Consider the following 20125-nt stretch of genomic DNA (forward strand, 5'->3'; position numbering starts at 1 on the left):
AGTACAAGCAGAAAATACAGGATTCACTTTTGGATTCCTTTTTTGTAGGATATCATGCTTACTAGAGTTATTTAAAATAACTTTTTGAGATGCATTATACTCATTATTTCAACAGTATATTATTTAAACAACATGTTCAATCCTAATATTTAGGAAAGAAATCCCAAAATTATAGCAAGTACAGAAGTAAATTTCAAATCTGCAGAGTTTCATTTTTAGATAAATATATTGAGAGTTTTGCATATTGTTTTTAAGTTACACATGTAAAATAACCTTGCTAAATTAAAGAGCAATTACTTGGTTTATCATTGTTTGCCTCAAAAATATCACCATCTTGAAAAAAGGAAAAAGAACTTGTGGGGCAGGACTTTACACACTGACTTTTTGGAGGACTGTTGTTATGAATATCACCTAAGCTCAATGGATAATCAATTAGATCTATGCTTTCTTTGCAGCTCTTTCCAAACACTTTTTTCTCCGAGCCCCGGCATTCTACTCAGCATGCTGCGGTGGGTCCTGTCAGCACCCTGCATCCCCCACTGCTTTTCCAAGTAAGTTTTTATGCTTCATCAGTAATGCTTGAGTTATTCTGTAAACCAAAGCAGCAGGATTTAATGTGTTCTGGAAAACTAATTGGTGATGCAATGGCAGCAGCTAATTCCTTAGTAAAATCACAGCAATCCTATTCAGAGGCTTTCCAAAGATTTATCAAACTTAAGTACACTGAGCAATTGTGAGAGGTTTCTAATGGCATTGAGACACCCAGACAGAACTAACCTAGGAAAGCTCCTTGTTTTCAGTTTGCTAGAAAAGATTCTTTAAAATCGGCAACTCTTTTAAAACTCTGTGTCAATAAACATTTGCAAATAAGAAAAGAAAAGAGCTGAAAGATCTTAGAATGGGTGCTGCACTTTAATGCCTGTTAGGGATAAATTATGATTTAGGAAGCCCTAATATTATTTAAATAAAACAGTCATTCTTCCTGTAGCAGTCAAATGCATGCACATGTTTAATTTGGTTTTATTTTTTAATTATAATGTAAAAAATTGAACAAGTAATTTGAAGAGAATTTTGGCCAGTATACGCTATACGCTCAGGATTAAGACCTGGAACACGCTTCCATTTAATCTAAATCTAAATTTAACCTTGATTGTGAAGTTTGCATGCCATAGTGTAAGAATGGATATTCATGACTTTACACATTTATGGCTCAGGAATACAAACAGAAGAGGCATTTCCTAGACCTTCAAAATGGAGAAAAAGCACAAATTGCCTTGCAAATCCAAATGAAAATTGGAGTTTATCTATGCTCTAACATATACTTTTTTAATCACAGTTGCATTCGAAACCTTCCTGACTACGTGGATGCGTTTTATGAATGTTTCAGAAGGGCAGTTGCTAAGTTGAATGATTCTTGACAAGTGAGGCAGCAAATGCTGGCAGTTTAATGAGCTGCAAGTTTCTGAGCACCTCTTTAGGGGGCTGACACTTTCCCACAGAGCATTTTACATGGCCCCGGCTCTCCCACAATGCCTGACAGCACCATGACCAATCACCACTTTCACTTTACTCATCCACACGCGACCTCACCACAATTTTTCACTGTGCAGATGAACTTTAGGAACCATTTCACATTGAAAAGGCCTGGGCAAGGGTCAGTTGCCCTTTTGTATGGCCATAAAGCAATACTCTATGTGCCAGTCTTTTCTCCTGTCTCACATTCCAAGAGATTTTCTGGACACCATTTAAAGCACTTGACTGAAAAATAAAGCAGTGAATGAAACTGACTTTTATAGACTCATTCTAGCTCATCTTCCCATATAACCCTGTCTACCTGAAAAGGGATTTAGTGGATGAGCTGAGTGTATACAGGGACTTGCTGAATACATAGGCCCATTATCAACTGCAGGGATTGTTTATTAACCAGGACTGATACACTACTATTTTGGAAGTGACCTATTAATTGTCCATTTAACTAGAATGTATTGAATTCAAATGAAAAAATGGAAACCATGACTAAAGCTTTTACTTGCTCCTTCAAGGTGGTCTCTGCCATGAAGGCAAATGAAGATTGTTCCACAGATTAAGAGGACATTTATCACTATATATTAGGATACAAGGGAAAGACTTTAAAAAAAACCAAAGCAAAACAAAAATCAAACCAGCAACACAGGAAATAGTTGCTAACAGATTCACATTTATGTCAGCAGAGCACCAAACCTTTTGATGCACGTTCAGAGCGACAGGCTGCAAACTGACTTATTTCATTTTGTTGGAATTGTTGTAATGTATGAAGGACTGACTATTCCTCTGTACTGAAAAATCCTTTAATCCACAAACTGCAATTTAGTTTTTGTGTGAACAGTTGGAATGCACTTTGGAATATGGGATATTCTTAAAAAAAATTCTCTAGGCTAGTCAATTGGGGGTGACTATTCATTATCCCAAACACAAATTTCAAATTTTTTGACCCGGTGGCTGTTTGCTAATGCTTGTGAGCATTCTGCTCATCATTAAATTTTGTTTATTTAGGCTTTTAAAATCAGTCACATACTGTGCCTTAGAGTGTGCAGATTCTTCACTATTAAATTAGTCTAATACAGGTGTTAAGCTATACCCTGCATACTGCCTGTATGGGAATTAATTGGCGCCTCAGGGCTCTAGCAGGAGGTTGTTTCTTTGCTGATTGACTGTTAACAACCAGTCAGGCAAGACAAATTTTAAGGGGTCACATAATCTGGCATTCTCTGTCCTTGGCTGACAACTCCATTGTGGCACGAAGGCCAGGAGGCATCGACCAGCTTTACGCCTCTTCCCTCGCTGGTGTCCCTCGTCCCGTGGTGGGGATGAGGGAAAGTGCCAGCTCCTCTGCTGTCAGACTGTACCTTCCGGTAAACTTGAGGATGGCTGGTGATTCATCAGAAACTACTCGGAGGCTACCTGGAAAAAGGTACCTAAATTCACTAAATTCGAGCAAGAAGGAGAGAAAACATGCTTGAGGAAGAAGGGCCAGTGTGTGACCCCAGCTTCATGGGCAGGATGGAAGCTTGGGGTGGGGGTCGTGAGGGTGCTGTGCACTCCTCAGAAATATGAACCCAGCTTGCCCTTTGCAGAAACCTGAGAGGTGCATTTTGGCTTTTGTTCTGCAGATAGTTTATTTTGGTTTGGATGGAGTCTGACCTTGTTTCTGTGTCGTAAATATCAGGACAGTAACCAGTAGGTTATGTTCGTTGTATCTGATCTCAAATAGGATTTTCAAAATTAAAATACATCTGTATAAATTTAGACTCTTTTATATTATAACATTTTAAATCAATATTACTTTTTGCCACAGGCTGTTATGGGGGACAAATGTAAAGATGTGTTCTTAAGGTGTAGAAAAATTCAAGAAAGCCATGTCTAGCAGAATGCTATGGTCCCTAAATCAGTTATGTTTGACAGTGGCAGTGTATTTTAGGGAAGGATCATTGTATACTTGCTGAGCTTCTAATACTCTTCCTCTACTGGTCACAGGTGGAGGAAGGATACAGGGGTAATGTATATAATATCAAACCAGTGACACATGTACCACAAAAGTGTTTAGTCAACTTTGCAAGACATACAGGTATACACTTTAGTTTCTCAGCATTATACATACGCAGTTCTACAATATCCTCGGTGTAAGTGTGTTTGTTTCTCTGTGGGTGTTTAAAGATACACATACCCGTGTGTGTATATATGTAAAATACACAGAAGCTGAAGTGTGGTGTAGTCCCAGGGAACAGTTTGTGAAAGCTGCACCTGGATGTAATTATGATTTTCAAGAGCACTGTATCTATTGAATAAATGTATAATCTCCCCTCTCCCCCCCCTCCTCCACTACAGCTGACTAGAATAGATAGACGTCTTCACAAAAAAATGTGCAGTCTTTTAGACAATCTGCTTTACTTGGGGAATTTGCCATTGGCTTCGATATGAAAATGATCAGATCCTTGATAGAAATTGAACAGCAGCACACCTTTGCAGCCGCTGTAACTATAAACTGGGATGGCAGTCTTGGCCCATGTACATGGGAAGGTGGACAACAAGAGGACAGTTTGCACCTTTAGAGTCTGAATTGCATGTGATACAAACTAAAGCCACCTTCATGGCTTCCCTTGTACAGAAAGATTGTCGGTGTCAGGGGCTACATAGCCACGGCACAGGTTTCTGAGTCAAAGTGCAGCTCTTTCCTGGCTTGCTTGCAACTGCCCCATGCAATTATCACATCCAATGCTTGATGACAGGCCCTATTCAACTGGCTTCTGGTACTGCTCCCTGGGTGAGCATTTGGGGAAGCCAGGAGTGCTGGAGGCGTACCAAGCCTCACCAGGGACTGCTCCCCATACACCACATCCTTCTAGGGGAGAGGGAGCATGGGAAAGCACTATGGCTTTAGGCTTTATTGGGTGTGAGGAAGGCGAGAGATTTATTTGGATTTGGCTTTTCTGTGCTCTTTGTGTGGCCAGTGAAGGGACAGTGTGAACACTTCTGCTTCTCCACTGCAGCTCTGTCTCCCCAACTTTGAGGCTTTTTTCCAGGGTAGGGTTCCCTCTAGGCTTGGGTCAAGGGAATGTGATTGGGTTCTTTGAAAACTGCCCTCCCAGGACTTGCTATGAGATGTCAAAGGATTAGAAACCAGGCTGAAAGGAGTAAGTTCAAGTACTCCCCAAATCCTGTAATAAAGAAATGGCTGTGGTTTCCAGAATAAGTAAGTGAATGGCCAAGGATTTTCTGAGAAATAGTTCACTCTGAAAGCCTTTCGTTAGTAAACAAAACTAAAGAAAGCCTATTTAGTTTCTTTGAATCAGTATTACAGACCACTTTTATCTGGTTCTACATTTCACACTAGGAGAAAATAAACTCCCAGGAAAACATACTGCACTTTACTCCGTGATGATAACGTGCAAAGGAAAGCAGAGAAGTTTCTCCCTGACTATGTTTGAATTTTACAGTAGCATGGGCCCTGTGCTACTGTTACTCTATGAACTCATCTGATTTACTTTTTATCATGTCAAGGGGAGACTTTTGACCACTGACAACACCTCTAGATCCAAGTGAGGATTTAGTCCTTAATGAACATGACTGAAGCATTACGACACACTTATAACACCAACAAATCAAAAGTGGGACAGCAGTCTGCTAGCATTATAATGAACAGCACGTAATATTTCTCTGATATGTGTTAGATATTATGTGAAATTCTCATCCATTTCCACTAGGAGAGGAAAGTGTCCTGCCTCTTCTGACCCAGGAGTCTAACTCCAAAGCCCGGAGAGGTATATTAAGAAGAGCTGTCTTTTCTGAAGACCAGAGGAAAGCTTTGGAGAAAATGTTTCAGAAGCAGAAGTATATCAGTAAAACAGACAGGAAGAAACTGGCCATTAACCTGGGTCTAAAGGAGTCTCAGGTAAGGAATGACAGAACATCTGTGACTTTCTGTCTTTTTGAGGAAAAATCTTTAAAAAGGCTTCGAAGGAAGACAATTGAACAGCACAGGGGCAGCCCTGAGCTCCTCCACTGAGCAAAGACCTCAGTAAATCCATGGCAGTTTTAACCAAGGAATGCTTAAACAGGTTCCGAGTTTATTTCCTGAAGGTGTACATTCAAAATTTGATTGCTCTGTTTTCATATAAAGTGGGAGAAATGTCACCTCTGCATTTAATTTCTGATTCCCATTTTGCTGTCTGACAGAGCCCCCTCTGGAGCTTTGGGGTAGGGAACTATGTTCCATCCCACTGTCTGATAAGCAGTGATCCAGGCAGAAAACAGCAGAGCATAGAGCCCTCCTGCATTCATCTGAGCACCCTTTGCACTCACAGATGAACAGCCAGTGAAAATGCAGTCAACAGCACTTGCTCTGAAACCATTCTGCCCCAAGAGACAGGCAACCATCCCTACAGAAAGAAATTTAGCTGCACAAGGAAAGAGATCCTCAGAGCTGGGAGAAACTGTAGAAGGAAAACTTGTGCAGGGTGACCTTCCAGAATGCTCCCACTTTACTTACCCATCCACATTTCACAGGACTTTTCACATGAGTCTGAGTTGTCCTACTGCGGGACTTAAGAGTTTAGCTGAGGGTCTAATACCTCCAGTGAGCTGTTCTGACTGAATGAGTACATGACTGGTGCTGCTGTCCAGCAGTAGCCCAGTCTGGAATCTCAGGGGCCTGACCTAGCTGCAGATAAAACCAAAGGAAAAGTGCATGGCTTGAAGAGCACAAAACCGGAAAGAAACTGGAAAAAATGTTTGTGAGGGTGTGTAACAGTAGAAAATGAACATGGTAGCCCTGGTTCAGATTCTGAAGGTGCTGGAGTGGACACATCTCTAGAGTACATCTGAAAGAGAGTGAGAGACTGAAAGTACAATTTTATTTCTTTGCATGCAGCAGGAGTGAAAGTGCTTAAGATATGTGTGGCAGAAACTATCTGGAGGGCAGAAAAGCCTGGAAATGGTGATGTGAACTCTCATCGTCTTTATTTTGGGGACTTTCAGAACTTGGCAAGGCCCTCAACAATTTGATCTAACTTCGCAGTTGGCCGCACTTTGCACAGGAGGTTAGATCTTGTGGTCTGTAGTATTTCCTTGCAGCCTGGATGACTGACTCTGTTGCAAGCACTACAACTGTAGACAAAAAAAGCAGCAGTGTGTGGTGCTTCTCAGTGTGACGAACAGAGCTGTGATCTCTGCAGGATAAACTATTTCAATCAAAATGTGCAATTGCACCTACCGGTGTGCTGCCTAAAAACTTCCTGATACTCCTAATACTACATTTCCCAAATTCCTGATACTATGGTTATTTCCTTGAGTTTTTCCTCTGTGTTCTTGATATTCAAGAGAGCCCAGGGGCGTTAAAAATAATGGAACGACACATAGATAACAACTACCACTACAGGAAAATAATTTCATGATAATGATGAACCAGATGATACCTATTTCTCCCCCCTCCTCTATGAAAGGAAGAGCAGTTGCGTTTCTGACCAGTTGTGCTGGAGGAACAGTATCTGCCGTCGAAGGCAATTATTCTCAAACCTTTGAAAGAATAGCCCCTTGGTCTTCATATTAAGTATCTGAATACCAGAACTAAATGCAAGTATTTAGGGGAAAATAGAACACAGTGTGAATAACTTGAGTGATCCTTCCCCATTTCTTCTTTTTATGTAAAACCAGTTCCTACATGTGTATTTCCCCAGACTTTTCCCAGCATTTCATAAATGCCATTGAACACTCATGATCAAGCTTTACAACTCAAAGTTTTTGAAAAATTGATTTTATCTCCAAAGCACATGTATTCTAGGCAGTTCCTGGAAAACTGTGGTCAGGCAGACGAAATGTCTTCAAATCCTCACTACTTTGTCATATGTCGTAACACACATTTTGAAGCTATACGGCCAGGCTGTTTTTAGCTATGCTTGTGAAAGGGACAGTCATAGTTCCTAGAGCACCTTTTAAATAGAAGGCTTCACATCACCAGTAATACCATTTAGTTTTGTTAATGACAATGCTAATTTACTCCAAGAATCCTTTTCTGTCTAAAAGGATGTTGCTATAGGAAATTGCTCTATCCCTAACCATTGGCCTGTCCTTTTCCCAGTCTAAGCCAAATAATCACCTGTTTGAGGTGGTGAATGTCAAGAAGGGTATTTGGCCCAGCTGTAGTAAATAGTGATGGGAAAATCCTCAGCTAATGTTAGTCAGTCAGCTTCACTAGATCTGCTATGGTATTGAATAAAGAAGGAACATGAAACTAAGGGGACGGAAAGAAAAAAAAAACCTTGTTAGGGCAAAGTTGTTTAAAGAAAAGAATGATAATAAACTCTCATTAACTTGCAAACAGGTGAAAATTTGGTTTCAGAATCGAAGGATGAAATGGCGAAACTCCAAAGAAAAAGAAGTGCTTTCAAACAGGTGCCTCCAAGAAGAAGGTCTTCAGGAGAACTACCTCTCACGATCCACCATGAATTTTACCTCCCCATGCCCATCTGTGTGGGAGGTGTCTCAGGAGCAAGCAAGTCCAAGGTGGAGGGAGAATTCTCCGGGAAATTCTGAAAGACTGACTAGTATGCAACCACCTCCAAGAGCAAATTCATCGCAGAGCCCACTGTATTTGTATCCTGACCAAGACACTGCAAATAAGGCAGTTACATCATCAGCCTAAGGAAAGAGGGGCAGTTTGTAAATTGAGTGGAGAGCACAGGCTTCAAATGAGCAGTCTTCTAAGACTAACAATATTTGGACATTGTAAAGCTAACTAGTTTATGCCTCATACATTTGCTAAAGTCTAACACCATTAAAATGACAAACAACTAATGATTTAAGAAGTATTCTTCAATACTCAGTCTTTTCTTGTGTCTTTTCCAGTCTTGTACTGACCTTAAAAGTGAAATAGGAACTGATGGTAAGTAAAATGAAGTGAGGAGCATGAAGGTGAAGTTGTGCTCTGATTTATACACCTGCGCCGTATACGATATTAATTAAAAACACACAGATAGAGAATCACTTTCATCTGTCATTGCAGTCAGACCAATTAATTTCTGTTGTGCACGAGATAAGAATAACCCTATTTCCCTCAAGATAGTAAGTTGCTTTGGGTTCTTTTTGAAATTCATTGGATGACACCATAGCTTCGTATTAGACAAACAGGATAGGGAGCTGCTGCTGTCCCCACACAGCAGGGAGAGATGGGGGTGGAACCTGGACAGGCTCAGGAAGATGACATACAACCCCAGGCTTTCAGGCAACAGGCGGACTAAAAAGCCATGTGAGTTCAGAAGAGTGGTGATGCTCAAGGATGGCAAGATGGATGCAACGTTAGAAGATGTCTGCTTCTATCAGAATAGCTGTTATTACAGCAACTGAGAACCTGAATCTGTTTTTGCCTCCCACACAAAAGCAACAAACTTATCTGCCCGCAGGCCCCATCAGTCTGGACTCTGACCCACGGACTGACTTGCTGGCTTGACCTTGGACCTGCCTTGTCACTACAGACCTATCAGGTGACTGCTAGTCTGACCCCAGTCACCGTCACTGGACCTGATCCTGATTCACTGGCTCGTGTTCCTGGCTTGGCCTTGGACCTACTTCATCACCGCAGACTTGTCTGGTGACCTGGGCTCTTGGCTGAACCTGACTATCCTTCACAGCCTGCTCACTTTGCTCAGCAGCAGTGGGACGGAGCCTTGGCTGGCAAGGAGAGACATCTGGTATTAACTCCATTTCTCCCATTGCTATCACTGGCCTTAATTCTTTCCTCAGTACAGGAACTCCAACTGTCCATCTCAACTCCAGTTGAGCAATAGGGCAGAAGTTGTAGCCTAGACAGGAGAAATTGGTCTCTCAGCCTGTCTGTCTATCACTAGCTGAGCCGAACCTGCCTGTCCCTTCCACTCCAGCTCTACAGTCGTTCATGTTCAGTCCTGATGTTGGGGAAATCTCAGACAAGAAGGGCCATGATGCTGATGGAGGCTGGACTGGCACATACTCTGCTTTCTCCCACACTCCTCAATATAGATGTTACAACGTCCTAAACCACAGCAACAGTAAGACAAACTTCACTGCATTCCATTACACTCATTTGTCTGACATGTTCCTGTCCATAAGTAACTAACACATATCACCTCTCAACCATCATTATTTGAATTTGGTGAAAAAGCTTTCCAGAACAAATAAACCTTGTAACTTCAGGTGCCAAATTAATTTTTGTTAAAGCCAACAGGGTTAAGCTCATGTTAGAATCCAACTACAAAAATAGATTTCTTTTCGTCTTCCCTAGCTATTGTTGGCAAACATTAGTTATAGTGAGAAAAGCTATTTCTGGACTTTTATTGGCAAGTCTTACGTTCAGAGACTAAAGGAAGGAACTGGCTGACAGTGGAACAAACATTAGACATGACTTTCAAGAAATGCCAGCTTCTGCCAAGCTCTTATGTACATTTCTCTGAAAGAAAAAAAAAAAAAAAACAACCAAAAAATCCAAAGGCTTTATTAACAGCTACTAGTAGAGGTCACAGCTGTGAGGATCAGTGAGAGAAAAGGCACATATGGAAAGTTGTCTGTCTCACACTGACAATCAACTGCATGGTCACTGCCATAGATGCCCTCGAATTTCATTTGTGCCTCTTCTTTCACAGAGGAAAATCACCTGCTTCTTAGTACAAAACGACTGCTAGATGTGATTGAGGTGGAGTTTCTAGCAGTTTTTTGTACACCGTGTTATCTCCTGCTTGGACTGATGTGCACTCATCAGACACATTCATACATCCGCACGTACACACACATACACGTGATCACAGATGCACAGGGACACACTTCTAAGACGCAGATACCATAACAAACAGCACCCATTCACAAGTACACAATTAAAATAATATGTTCTTCATACACACCAGTGCACATTTGCCCACTTGAAGCTCTGAGAGAACATGTTTTGGACTAGTTCCCACACTCATATGCACATACCCACATTCGATCATAGTCTTCCACCATTGTAGTAGGTTTAGGTTATGTAAGTGGTCTGAACCGTGGGTTCGTGTGGAGGCTACTAGTATTGCTAGGCCTGTTCCTGCTTCGCAGGCTGAGAATGCTAATATGAGTACTGGCATTAAGGTAAAGGAGGATGCTTGATTTTCGATTGGTCAGATTGATAAGGCAATGTATATGGATAGTATCATGCTTTCTAGGCAGAGTAAAGCAGAGATTAGGTGGGTTCGGTGGAAGGCTAATCCTAAGCTGCTTAGGGTAAAGGCTGAGTAGAAGCTTAAATGTGAAAGGGACATAAAGAGAGTCATAGGGTTGGGCTATGGTTTGTTGAGCCGAAATCAACTGTCTTTTGTTAGACTAACTCTCTTTGCTTATTCTGCTCATTCTAAGCCCCCTTGTATTCATTCGTAGATTAATCCTAGTGTGAGTAGGATGATGATGGTGGAAGCTCAGGTTAGAGTGGAAATAGGAGATTGAAGTTGGATGGCTCATGGAAGTGGGAGTAGAAGAGCAATTTCGAGATCAAATAGTAAGAATAGGATGGCTACTGAGGAAAAATCGGATTGAGAATGGAAGTATTTGTTTTCTTCAAATAATGTATGCACACTAGTTATAAAAGAACAAAGCACAAATTATATGCAAAATACCCGGCAGGTGTTTGAAGTGTTTTGGGACAGGCACATTGCAGGGGTGTGAGGCATAGAGTGCATCTGGTAGTACGGGGTGACATGATAGATACCCATGGCACCTCACAGTTAAAACCGGTAACATAGCACAGAATCACAGAATGGTCGGGGTTGGAAGGGACCTCTGGAGATCATCTAGTCCAACCCCCCTGCCAGAGCAGGGTCACCTACAGCAGGTTGGACAGGAATGCATCCAGGCAGGCTTTGAATATCTCCAGAGAAGGAGACTCCACAACCTCTCTGGGCAGCCTGTTCCAGTGCTCCGTCACCCTCATATCACTTTGACTTCAAATGTATGACCTGGTAGATGACCTTGCAGCATGGTTGTAGGGTGTCTGTCTGAGGTATTTCCTATGTGTGGCATTTTGAGACTGTAGCTCCAGGCTGTAGAATATTATGAAGGACGTTTGTTGGGATCCTGGGGCTGGGCAGAGTTCAGGTACCTCAAATTCCAAACCGCAATTAAAAAAACCCCAACTCTTCAGAGACTATTAACAATGCAGATACTTACACTCGCTGGGCACCTCTCTGTTTAGTCTGGCAACTTATCAGTGCTAATGGAATACAGGATACAACTGGGAAAGGGAGAAAGGGCCCAGACTCAGTACTAGCTTTGTTACCCGAGCTCCAGACTCTCGTGCCCTCAGGCTGCACTGCTGACGCGGAGATGGAGGAACAGGAGAGGCTTTTCTCACCTCACCTATTGGAGATCCTCCAGACGGGTCTGCATGTGGATCTTGAAAGTCCATTCTTAAGGTCAGACACTCAAAGGAGCTTTTCTGATACCTAACAAGAAGGTGCCGATTTCCACTTCTAGGTTTGGCTCTCGGTCTATTAAAAGGTATCACAAATGATGCTGGTTATGCCCGTCCACGTCCGGCAGAGCCACAGTCACATTTTATTGCATGTAAACAACTGTGAGGCTGTGAATGTGAGAGGCCGGCTCGCTCCTCCGTGGACCTCAGGTAACAGTGCTAAAAGCTGCATTTGCTGACCACACCTGTGTCAGCACTTACACTTTGGTTGTACCAGATTTCTAGCATAAAATAATTTTCTAACACTTCTCCTATTTGTATTGATTCTTTGCCAAACAGGAATTAATTATTACGATGTGCTGAGGAGAACAGGACTGCTTTAAGGCACAAAACTGCATTACTAACTTCAGTGTCAGAACAATAGTACAACGGTCAAATGTCACTCCTGAGCAGCAGTAATACATCAGATTTGTTTTATCCGCTGGGATTTACTAGTACTGGGTTTTAAATACCAGTTGCCATCACTGTAGTCACACAGCTCCTCTGAAGAATATATGTTCCACAGTCAAAAGTCGGACATAAATTAAGTACATTCACATGCTTCAGCACCCTGTTACCAACAAGACCATTACTGATTTTCACAAACTAGAAAGGAAGACAAACCAATTTCAAGCAAGTTAGCTGTGAATTCAGTGCCTTAAGAAAAGGCCAGAGAGAAATTAGGGCCCAATTAACTTGAGACTTGGTTTTGGACCACGGGGACACCAAAAAGTCCCTGCAGGGAAAGGTTCACAGTGGACGGAATTGCCATGGACTGTAGAAGTCTTCAATGAACGTGCTTTTAAGTTCTGTGCCTGTTGAGTGCTGCTGTGTAAGGTGAACTGAGGTGCCTAAGCCTGGACCTGAGATGCTCCCCACGTGGGCTTGCACCTAAATTAGCTGCCAGAAAATAGCAACTCCCACTCCTCGGTTTCCTACGGATACTGGTTGTTATTTCTAAGCAACGAAGCTGGGCATGGTGGACGGGGACGTCACAAGGCAACATCTCAGCAGTGATCCTCCAGTATTCACCCAAACACACAGACATCTTGCCTTTTGTAACCACCCAGCCCTTGAGGAATTCTTAAGCTTTTCCAAGTATTTTTTTTCTTTGCATATCAACATTTGAATGTAGTACAGGGTAGGTGAACATTAATGCATATTGTTCAAAGAAGTCTGTTTCCATTTGTTCCTGCTTTGCTATCATGTGGTTTTACATAAGAGCTAAACTACAAATCTCTCTTGTGACATCTGTTACTTAATCTATCGTGCAAACATCAGCACATATCAGATTCAGTCCAAATTTAGGATACACTATCAAAGCCATTTAGCACATTATGAAAGAAACAAAATGCATTTTCAGTCACTGAGGGTGTCTCTATTACCCTTCATCATCTTGAAAAAAGATGGGAAAGTTATGACAAGGAAATCTAAAACGTACAAAACCAACTACTGCTAACTGAAAACTTGAATTGGTCTTTAAAAAAATGTCAGTATTCTGGGTCTATCCTGCAAGATTTCATGGAATAAGGTGTGAAGAACAATGGAGATATTTTTAATTCTTAAATTTGTTTGGCTGACAAGGAAAGTTAGCGGAAGCAGGTTGTTCTGCAAACTGAAATCACACCATGGCTTACCTATAGCATACACAGTTACAGATTGTTGCACTTGAGCCCAGCACTTAACTGGAAGCCAATCGTCAATTTCTGATTTTCCATTAATTTGCAAAGTTGTTTCTCTTAATATTCTCAGATGCAAATGCTGCATTCCTAAACTCCAAAGCATTGGGTTGGAGTGCGCAATTTTACATTGTCAAATATTCCTAACTAGTTTCACTGCTGTCTTGGAGAGCAGTCCCTCAGGAGATGAAGTGTTCCCCTGTGTATAATGCAACCATCACTGGGATTTCTTTCTGTTTGAGGCGTCGGTGGCCAGAGAGAAAAACATGCCCTTTTCAGCCAACTGCTCGGTTGTTTTCTCAATCAAAAGAGGAAGCAAGGCGATGTCGGCCATATAGGATGGCTTTTGTTTTACCAATACGCCTCTCTTCAGCCAAAGGCAAGTCTTGAAATGTTACACTGATTTGTGACGGCAAATGAGTATAAATGACTATAGATAATACTTCGGTGCATTGTTGTTGCTCCTGTGGCATCTGCTTCCTCGTTTTCTCTGTTTTCCTGTTTCTCTACAGCAAAAATGTTTCCAGGGTTTTGCCCTTTAGAGCAGATGAAAATTATATTTTTATGATCTGCTCCATTTGCAACATTTTTTCCACCTGACCCTCAGGTGCAGCCCCTGAGGGGTCTTCCCAGCTGAGGAAGTGCTTAGTAGCCGTCATGGCTAATTTCTGAGTCACCTTGCAACTCGCTCTCAGAACCACCAAGCCCCCTGCCCGTAGGGACATGGCACCCTCCCACCTGCGGAGACACAGTCATCTCCACCCGTGGGGACATGGCCACCTCCCACCCACAGGGACACGGTGATCTCCAACCGCGGGGACATGGCCACTGCCCACCTGTGGGGACACGGCCACCTCCCCCCGCTGGCGCCCCCCCCGTGGCAGCATGGGGCGCAGTGCATCAGCCCCGGCCGGGGAATCCCGGGGGATGGGATGGGACAGAACGGGACGGACACTGCCGGTCCCGCGTCCTTCCATCAGCCTCGTTTGTCCACTGTCGTGGTTTGGCCTCAGCCAGCAACAAAGAACCTTGGGATTCCACCTTGGGAACCAACAATTCCAAACCTTGGGAACCAACAATTTCCTTGGGAAATTAACCCCATCCCTGCTGGAACCAGGACATCCCCTGCAGCCCCTCCCGCCTCTGTCACCTTTCACTGCTGGTGGAGCAGAGCTGTTGCAGACCTGCTGCGCGCCGCGCCGGCTTGTGGCCGGGATGGAGAGGGATCAGACCCCAACGCCGGTTTTCTCCTTAACGAACGCACAGGTGCCCAACCTCAGCATTTCAGAGGCAGCAACAAGCCCTCGCTGGCACAGGAGACACCCCAGGCCAGCGTGCTGCTGTCCTCTGGGGCTGTGGCAGCACTAGGGGATGGGGTAAACACCATGACTATTAATTGCTACTACATCTTCTGAGGCTGCGGACAGATGCAGGCAGAGTGGGCATCCCTCTCTGGCTCCATCTGTTTACCCAGAGGAGCCTTCCTTTACTCTCTTCGCGTTTTGTTTCCAGAGTTTCTTCAAAACTTGCACATGAGCACTGCTGTTGCGCTCTGAGTTTGTAGTATCTTACCGCTTAAGGAATTGCAGCTCGTAAGGTCTTCAGGGCAGGCACAATATAACCCCTCGCATTTCTACCATACCTGGCACAACAGGGACCAGACGTGAATTATGAACACTCACAGCTTCTAGCTGAGAAAGCACATCAGCTGTCTACTAGACAGTAGATATCCGAGGATATCAGCAGTTATGGAGATGTAACTGAAAAGGTTGTTCCTCTGTTCCGCATAAATGTTTCTTTGAAACGTTTTCTTGCTGAATTTCTTAAGCCCAAATCCAGTATTATTATTAAATAATCACCAGCATTTTTATTCTCCATTCTTGGCAGCCCAAGCTCCAGCTACTGTCAACAACCATCAAGATCAGGGGAGGCCAGAAAAGAGCATTCAGGGATGAAATAGTCAAGAATATTAAAGAAAATCCATGTTGATTATATATTCAGATTTAGGATTTGAATGCAAAGACGGTTTGTTCTATAAACTGCCATCAGCACCACCCGACTGCTAGGAAAATGTGATTGCTATAAAATATCTGACAGCTTTCAGATTTTTATTTACTATAGAGTTTGTCATCGTTACTGTAAAACCCAAGCCCTGTGTCAGCATGTGTTATGGGAAAGAGACTGCTCCATCAGCCATGCTCAGCCCTCAAACTGAAGCGGTATTGGGACCGGAATTCTGACTTTCCTTTCATATAGAAACTGTTTCTTTAGGAGTTTCCACTGGAATTGGTGAAGCCATTACAGGTATAAAAGAGCATCAACACGAATACAAGTGCTAGGAATTAGATCTTGTGGGGCATGTGCAAAAGCCCCTAGAAATTAGGACAAAGTATGTTGTGAACATAAAAGTCTGCCACGGGCCCTGCAGTTACGTGAACTGATGGACAACCATACCACTCTTCAGTGTCAAGCGATATCCTGCAGGTATGTGCTTATGTAGAAATGGGGGGAAACCTCTTTTTTTTTTTTTTTACATAAAAATATACTTTATTGATAGTATATAGATGTATTTGTACCAAGGTTTAACAAACTGCATTTCACTTTCAACTATTCTATACTGTGTGAATCTGCCATAATATAGTCTGTCACAGACATTTATTTATCTACTGCTAGACTACGCCTTTTTATCTGATGCGTTAACCCACATACACACATGACACTTTATTTAATATTTCATCTGTGTAGGTCAACAGTGTCAAGTAGCTGCCAAAGAATTTCGAAACCACTTTCCTATTAAAATGACTGTAAATGTGATAATTTATAAATTCTATTTTTTCATCTTTCTAAACAACATGCTGAGGACTACTTGTCAAAAGACTACAACTCAACAACTATTTTCTGGCATAATCCTACATTTAAGAATTTTTAAGTAGCTTTGTACTTTATTGGAGTCTCTCCTGAAACAGTGAATAAAGTCAGAGTCACTCATCGTGTTTGCTTCATTACTAATTGATAAACCAGTGGCTTCAGATGATGCCATTCCATTTAATGAATTGCTGATGATCCCCATGGACTGCATCTGTATTGAAAGCAGGAAAAGAAGTACAACTCGTAACTACACATACAACAAATCTTCAAAATACTAGTGTAGAAATCGACCGAGGCATCGCTATGTTGGGCTGTTCGACTCCAGACCTTTCACATACTTATTGAAGATATATGTAAAGTTCCTTACATAGAATAACACTGCCTTTTTATCTTAACAGGACCTATACAACCTTTAGACTAGCCTGAAGTGGTCTGATATAATAGTATATGCAAGAATGTTGGGGTATAACTCCGTCTGAGTTTAAGTAGGGGAACTCCTGTTTGGTAATCGTTATTTCCTCTTGAAGTAATATAGCAAATCAGTCTTGAAATTTTTTAGCCATTTATTTTAATGAGTTCTGTGAAGGGAAGCTTCTAACAGGAGCATTCACCAGTGCTGTTTAACCTGGCAAACTCTGCAGGGTGTTCGCACCTCTCAGAGGAGCTTCACGACAGAACCAAGCTTAGAATAAATGCCTTAAAGAAAAACACAGCTGCAAAACATTGGAACGTTTGCAAACAATTTGCATTGTTTGCTTGGTTTTTAAAATTATATTTCTACCTTGGGGTGTGTCCATAGTACAGAGAGGTCAAAATTTCAAAGCCTTCTTTCTGAGTAATTCCTTCAAAGGTGTTTTAGAAAAATAAATCAGGTAAATATACCAGAAGTCCGTAGCTAGTTTAGAGTTTGATGGCTTGCTTCAGTTACAGAACAAAGCAAACAAAGGTCAAGCTTTGAGGTCGAGCACCTCTGAACTTTAAGGCCATTTTAACCCAGGACCATGGCTGCACTGGGAAGATGGACTTTTTCTGTTTGTAGCTCTGAGAGTCACCCTAATCAGGGCTGCATTTCAGAGCAATTCATCCTATTCTAGTGATGAGCTGCTTATCATTTTAAAACTTTTATTCCCCACCTGTGTTCATAAAGCTGAAAGGTGATCTACTAGTGTAAGGTAGTAGTTTATTATTCACTTTTTAGTGAAACAGACACCTTGGCAGTGTAGCCATTTCAGAGAACGGACACACAGCCCTAATTTGTTTAGCCAAAACTACACAGAAGCTTAGATATGAATGCAGAAGAAATACAAAGATCAGGACTTCTAGCTAGTAATGAGAAGACAGAAATGGAAATAACAAAAAATTACATCCAATAATTTATATATGATCTGCCAGAATTTGGAGTGGAGTTTTGAAACTGTTTTGTGACTGGTGTCTGACTTAAGCAATGCCACTGTTGTCTTGAAGAACTTATCCCAGCATAAAATTGTTGCCTTAGGAAGGAGCTCTTTGCAGCAGACAGCAGTCATACTTGGATTACTTAGAATGTAAATACAAACAAAACTGAAAACAATAATTAAGTATTTGTCATGGTCTACCCACATGTCCCCTGCTGCCCTGGAGAAGGCAAATCCTTACTGGCTCATATCTGAAGCTGTAAATGGCTCTAGTCTTTGTACTTGTGTTTTTCTTCCATATATTTCATATTAATAAAATATCGCTCTACACATATAATGTCATCTACATATCTTCCAGTCCGTAAACTAAGTCACATCCTTTGGCTGAAAAATTCCTATACCTGTAACAAAGTCCAGTGTTGCTGGATCAGAGCCTCTGTTGGCATAAAGGCTTCAGCCCAAGTGAGCGCAGACATTGCCCCCCGCCAAAGTCACTCATGCCACATAACTGGTGTAAATAAAAGCTACACTGAAAATCTTACCTTTTCTGTTACTTTCTCAACTCCAGTCTTCAGCTCATGTACCATATTGCTGATTTGCTTAGCTTTGCTAAGGCTGTCATCAGGTAGCTCTTGGTGGTGCTGATTAAAGTGGGAAAGTGGTTCTTTCCAGGCTTGCAAAAGTTTCAGTATCAAGTGAGTTAATTCTTCTCTCTGATAAATTAAAACAGTAGAGAATTTATCTGTTAATTTGCAGCAGGTCATGTCACTGTTAGTCTCGCTGTGAAATCTCAGTGGGATTAAGACTTACATCTGCAATTCCAGAGTTTTCAAATATTCAGAACTTAAGGGCCAGTCTGTCTCTGGTTATTTGCTTAGATATAGGCAACACCCCAAATTTGTATTTGTCTTGTTTTCAGCTTTCTTAGACTCCCTAAGCTCTGTAATACCTAAAACTGTGGAGTACAGCATTAGCAAAATGGTGTCACTCCTATCAAATTTACTTGGTACTGAAAAAGTTTTCAGGAACTCCTGGATGTCTCAAGAGCCCATGGAGCTTCATCGAGACATCTCCGTTTGCTGGCATGGAAGTGCAGATGTTCGCTCACACCTGTCGTGGTTACAGCTGTGTCGGTTAGTGGGTCACTGCAGACGCACTTCCCAGAAGGTGCCTGGTGGTCAGGACGGTTGCATCTCTAACAGAAACTCAATGGCCATAAGACTTCTCTTGCGATGTAAGTTCAGAAATAGGTTTGATGGGTTAAAGCTTCCTAAAGCAGGCAGGGCTTCATTTCCCATTGCCCTTCCAGGGGAGCTTCTAAACTTCTTGGGGAAAGCTCCTCGCTCCATCACAACCAAAGAGCAAAACGTTAACATTTGTCTCCATCTGCCTTCTCCTAGAGGCAAAAGTTTCTCCTGCTGCTGTATCCTCGACTTTACAATCTGCTTTTTCTCTGTCTAAAGAAACTTATCCTGCTCTCCTCTAAACTGATAACGATTTTTTTTCTCTTTGCCATTATATCTGTCTAAAACAATTTGCTGTTTTTTTCCCCTTACCTAACTACCAATTCAGAGATAATGACTGTTATTTCTTTCTCCTGATTGCTTTTTGTACTTTGCAGTGACGCTGATTAATTTATCTGTCACAAGCACAGTTTTCTAAGTTTCTCTTCTACAAACTGCCACAACAAAATCAAAGGGATGTCTGTCTGTCAGTCAGTCAGACGAAGTACTGCTGCAATACCTCTATTATAACTAATAAATATAATTTAAGCATATGGAACCATATAAAGATTCTTTTTAAAAGAACAAATTAATGATTCTTATACAACACCACAGTCATGTGCACCTGTTTGGGGTCAAAACTTATCAGCTTCTTCAACCCAAACTGCTGATGAAGCACCGGAGGCACAAAAACCTCTCTGTCCACCTCCAGCCCGACTGGGGTGAGGGGACCACCGCAGCGTGATGGATGAGACATTTGGGGGCTCTGACGGGACGGGGCGTATTTTCCCCTTTCTTCACGGGGAGGGAAGGAGGCGGTGTGACCCGCGGAGCCCCCTCCCATCCCCCCAACCCCGTGGGGGTGCGCGACGCCCCGCACCCGCCCCATCTCCTCTCGCCGCCGCAGCTCAGCCTTACCGGGATTTTTTGGGCGTATTCTTTGCCGTTGGGGGTCAGCATCCCCGACGTGAGGCACCTCCGAGC

At 42.3% G+C, this 20125-nt stretch overlaps 2 protein-coding genes across 2 annotated transcripts; one reads left to right on the forward strand and one right to left on the reverse strand.

Moving 5' to 3' along the window:
* Nucleotides 1-458: 458 nt before the first annotated feature.
* Nucleotides 459-8325, forward strand: DBX2 (developing brain homeobox 2). Its single transcript, XM_009880845.1, has 3 exons — nucleotides 459-551; nucleotides 5241-5428; nucleotides 7856-8325. Exons 2-3 carry the CDS (start codon nucleotides 5351-5353, stop codon nucleotides 8174-8176), a joined length of 399 nt encoding a protein of 132 aa, XP_009879147.1. The 5' UTR covers nucleotides 459-551; nucleotides 5241-5350; the 3' UTR covers nucleotides 8177-8325.
* An 8215-nt stretch (nucleotides 8326-16540) lies between these two features.
* LOC104282757 (prolactin-like) lies at nucleotides 16541-20125 on the reverse strand (the record flags this gene model as incomplete). The annotated part of the gene is made up of 3 exons (XM_009880880.1): nucleotides 16541-16735; nucleotides 18461-18631; nucleotides 20060-20125. Coding segments are annotated over 3 exons (432 nt in total), but the record flags the coding sequence as incomplete, so codon positions are not given.

Source organism: Charadrius vociferus, unplaced genomic scaffold (assembly GCF_000708025.1).
Source record: "Charadrius vociferus isolate BGI_N301 unplaced genomic scaffold, ASM70802v2 scaffold52, whole genome shotgun sequence".
Lineage (NCBI taxonomy): Eukaryota > Metazoa > Chordata > Aves > Charadriiformes > Charadriidae > Charadrius > Charadrius vociferus.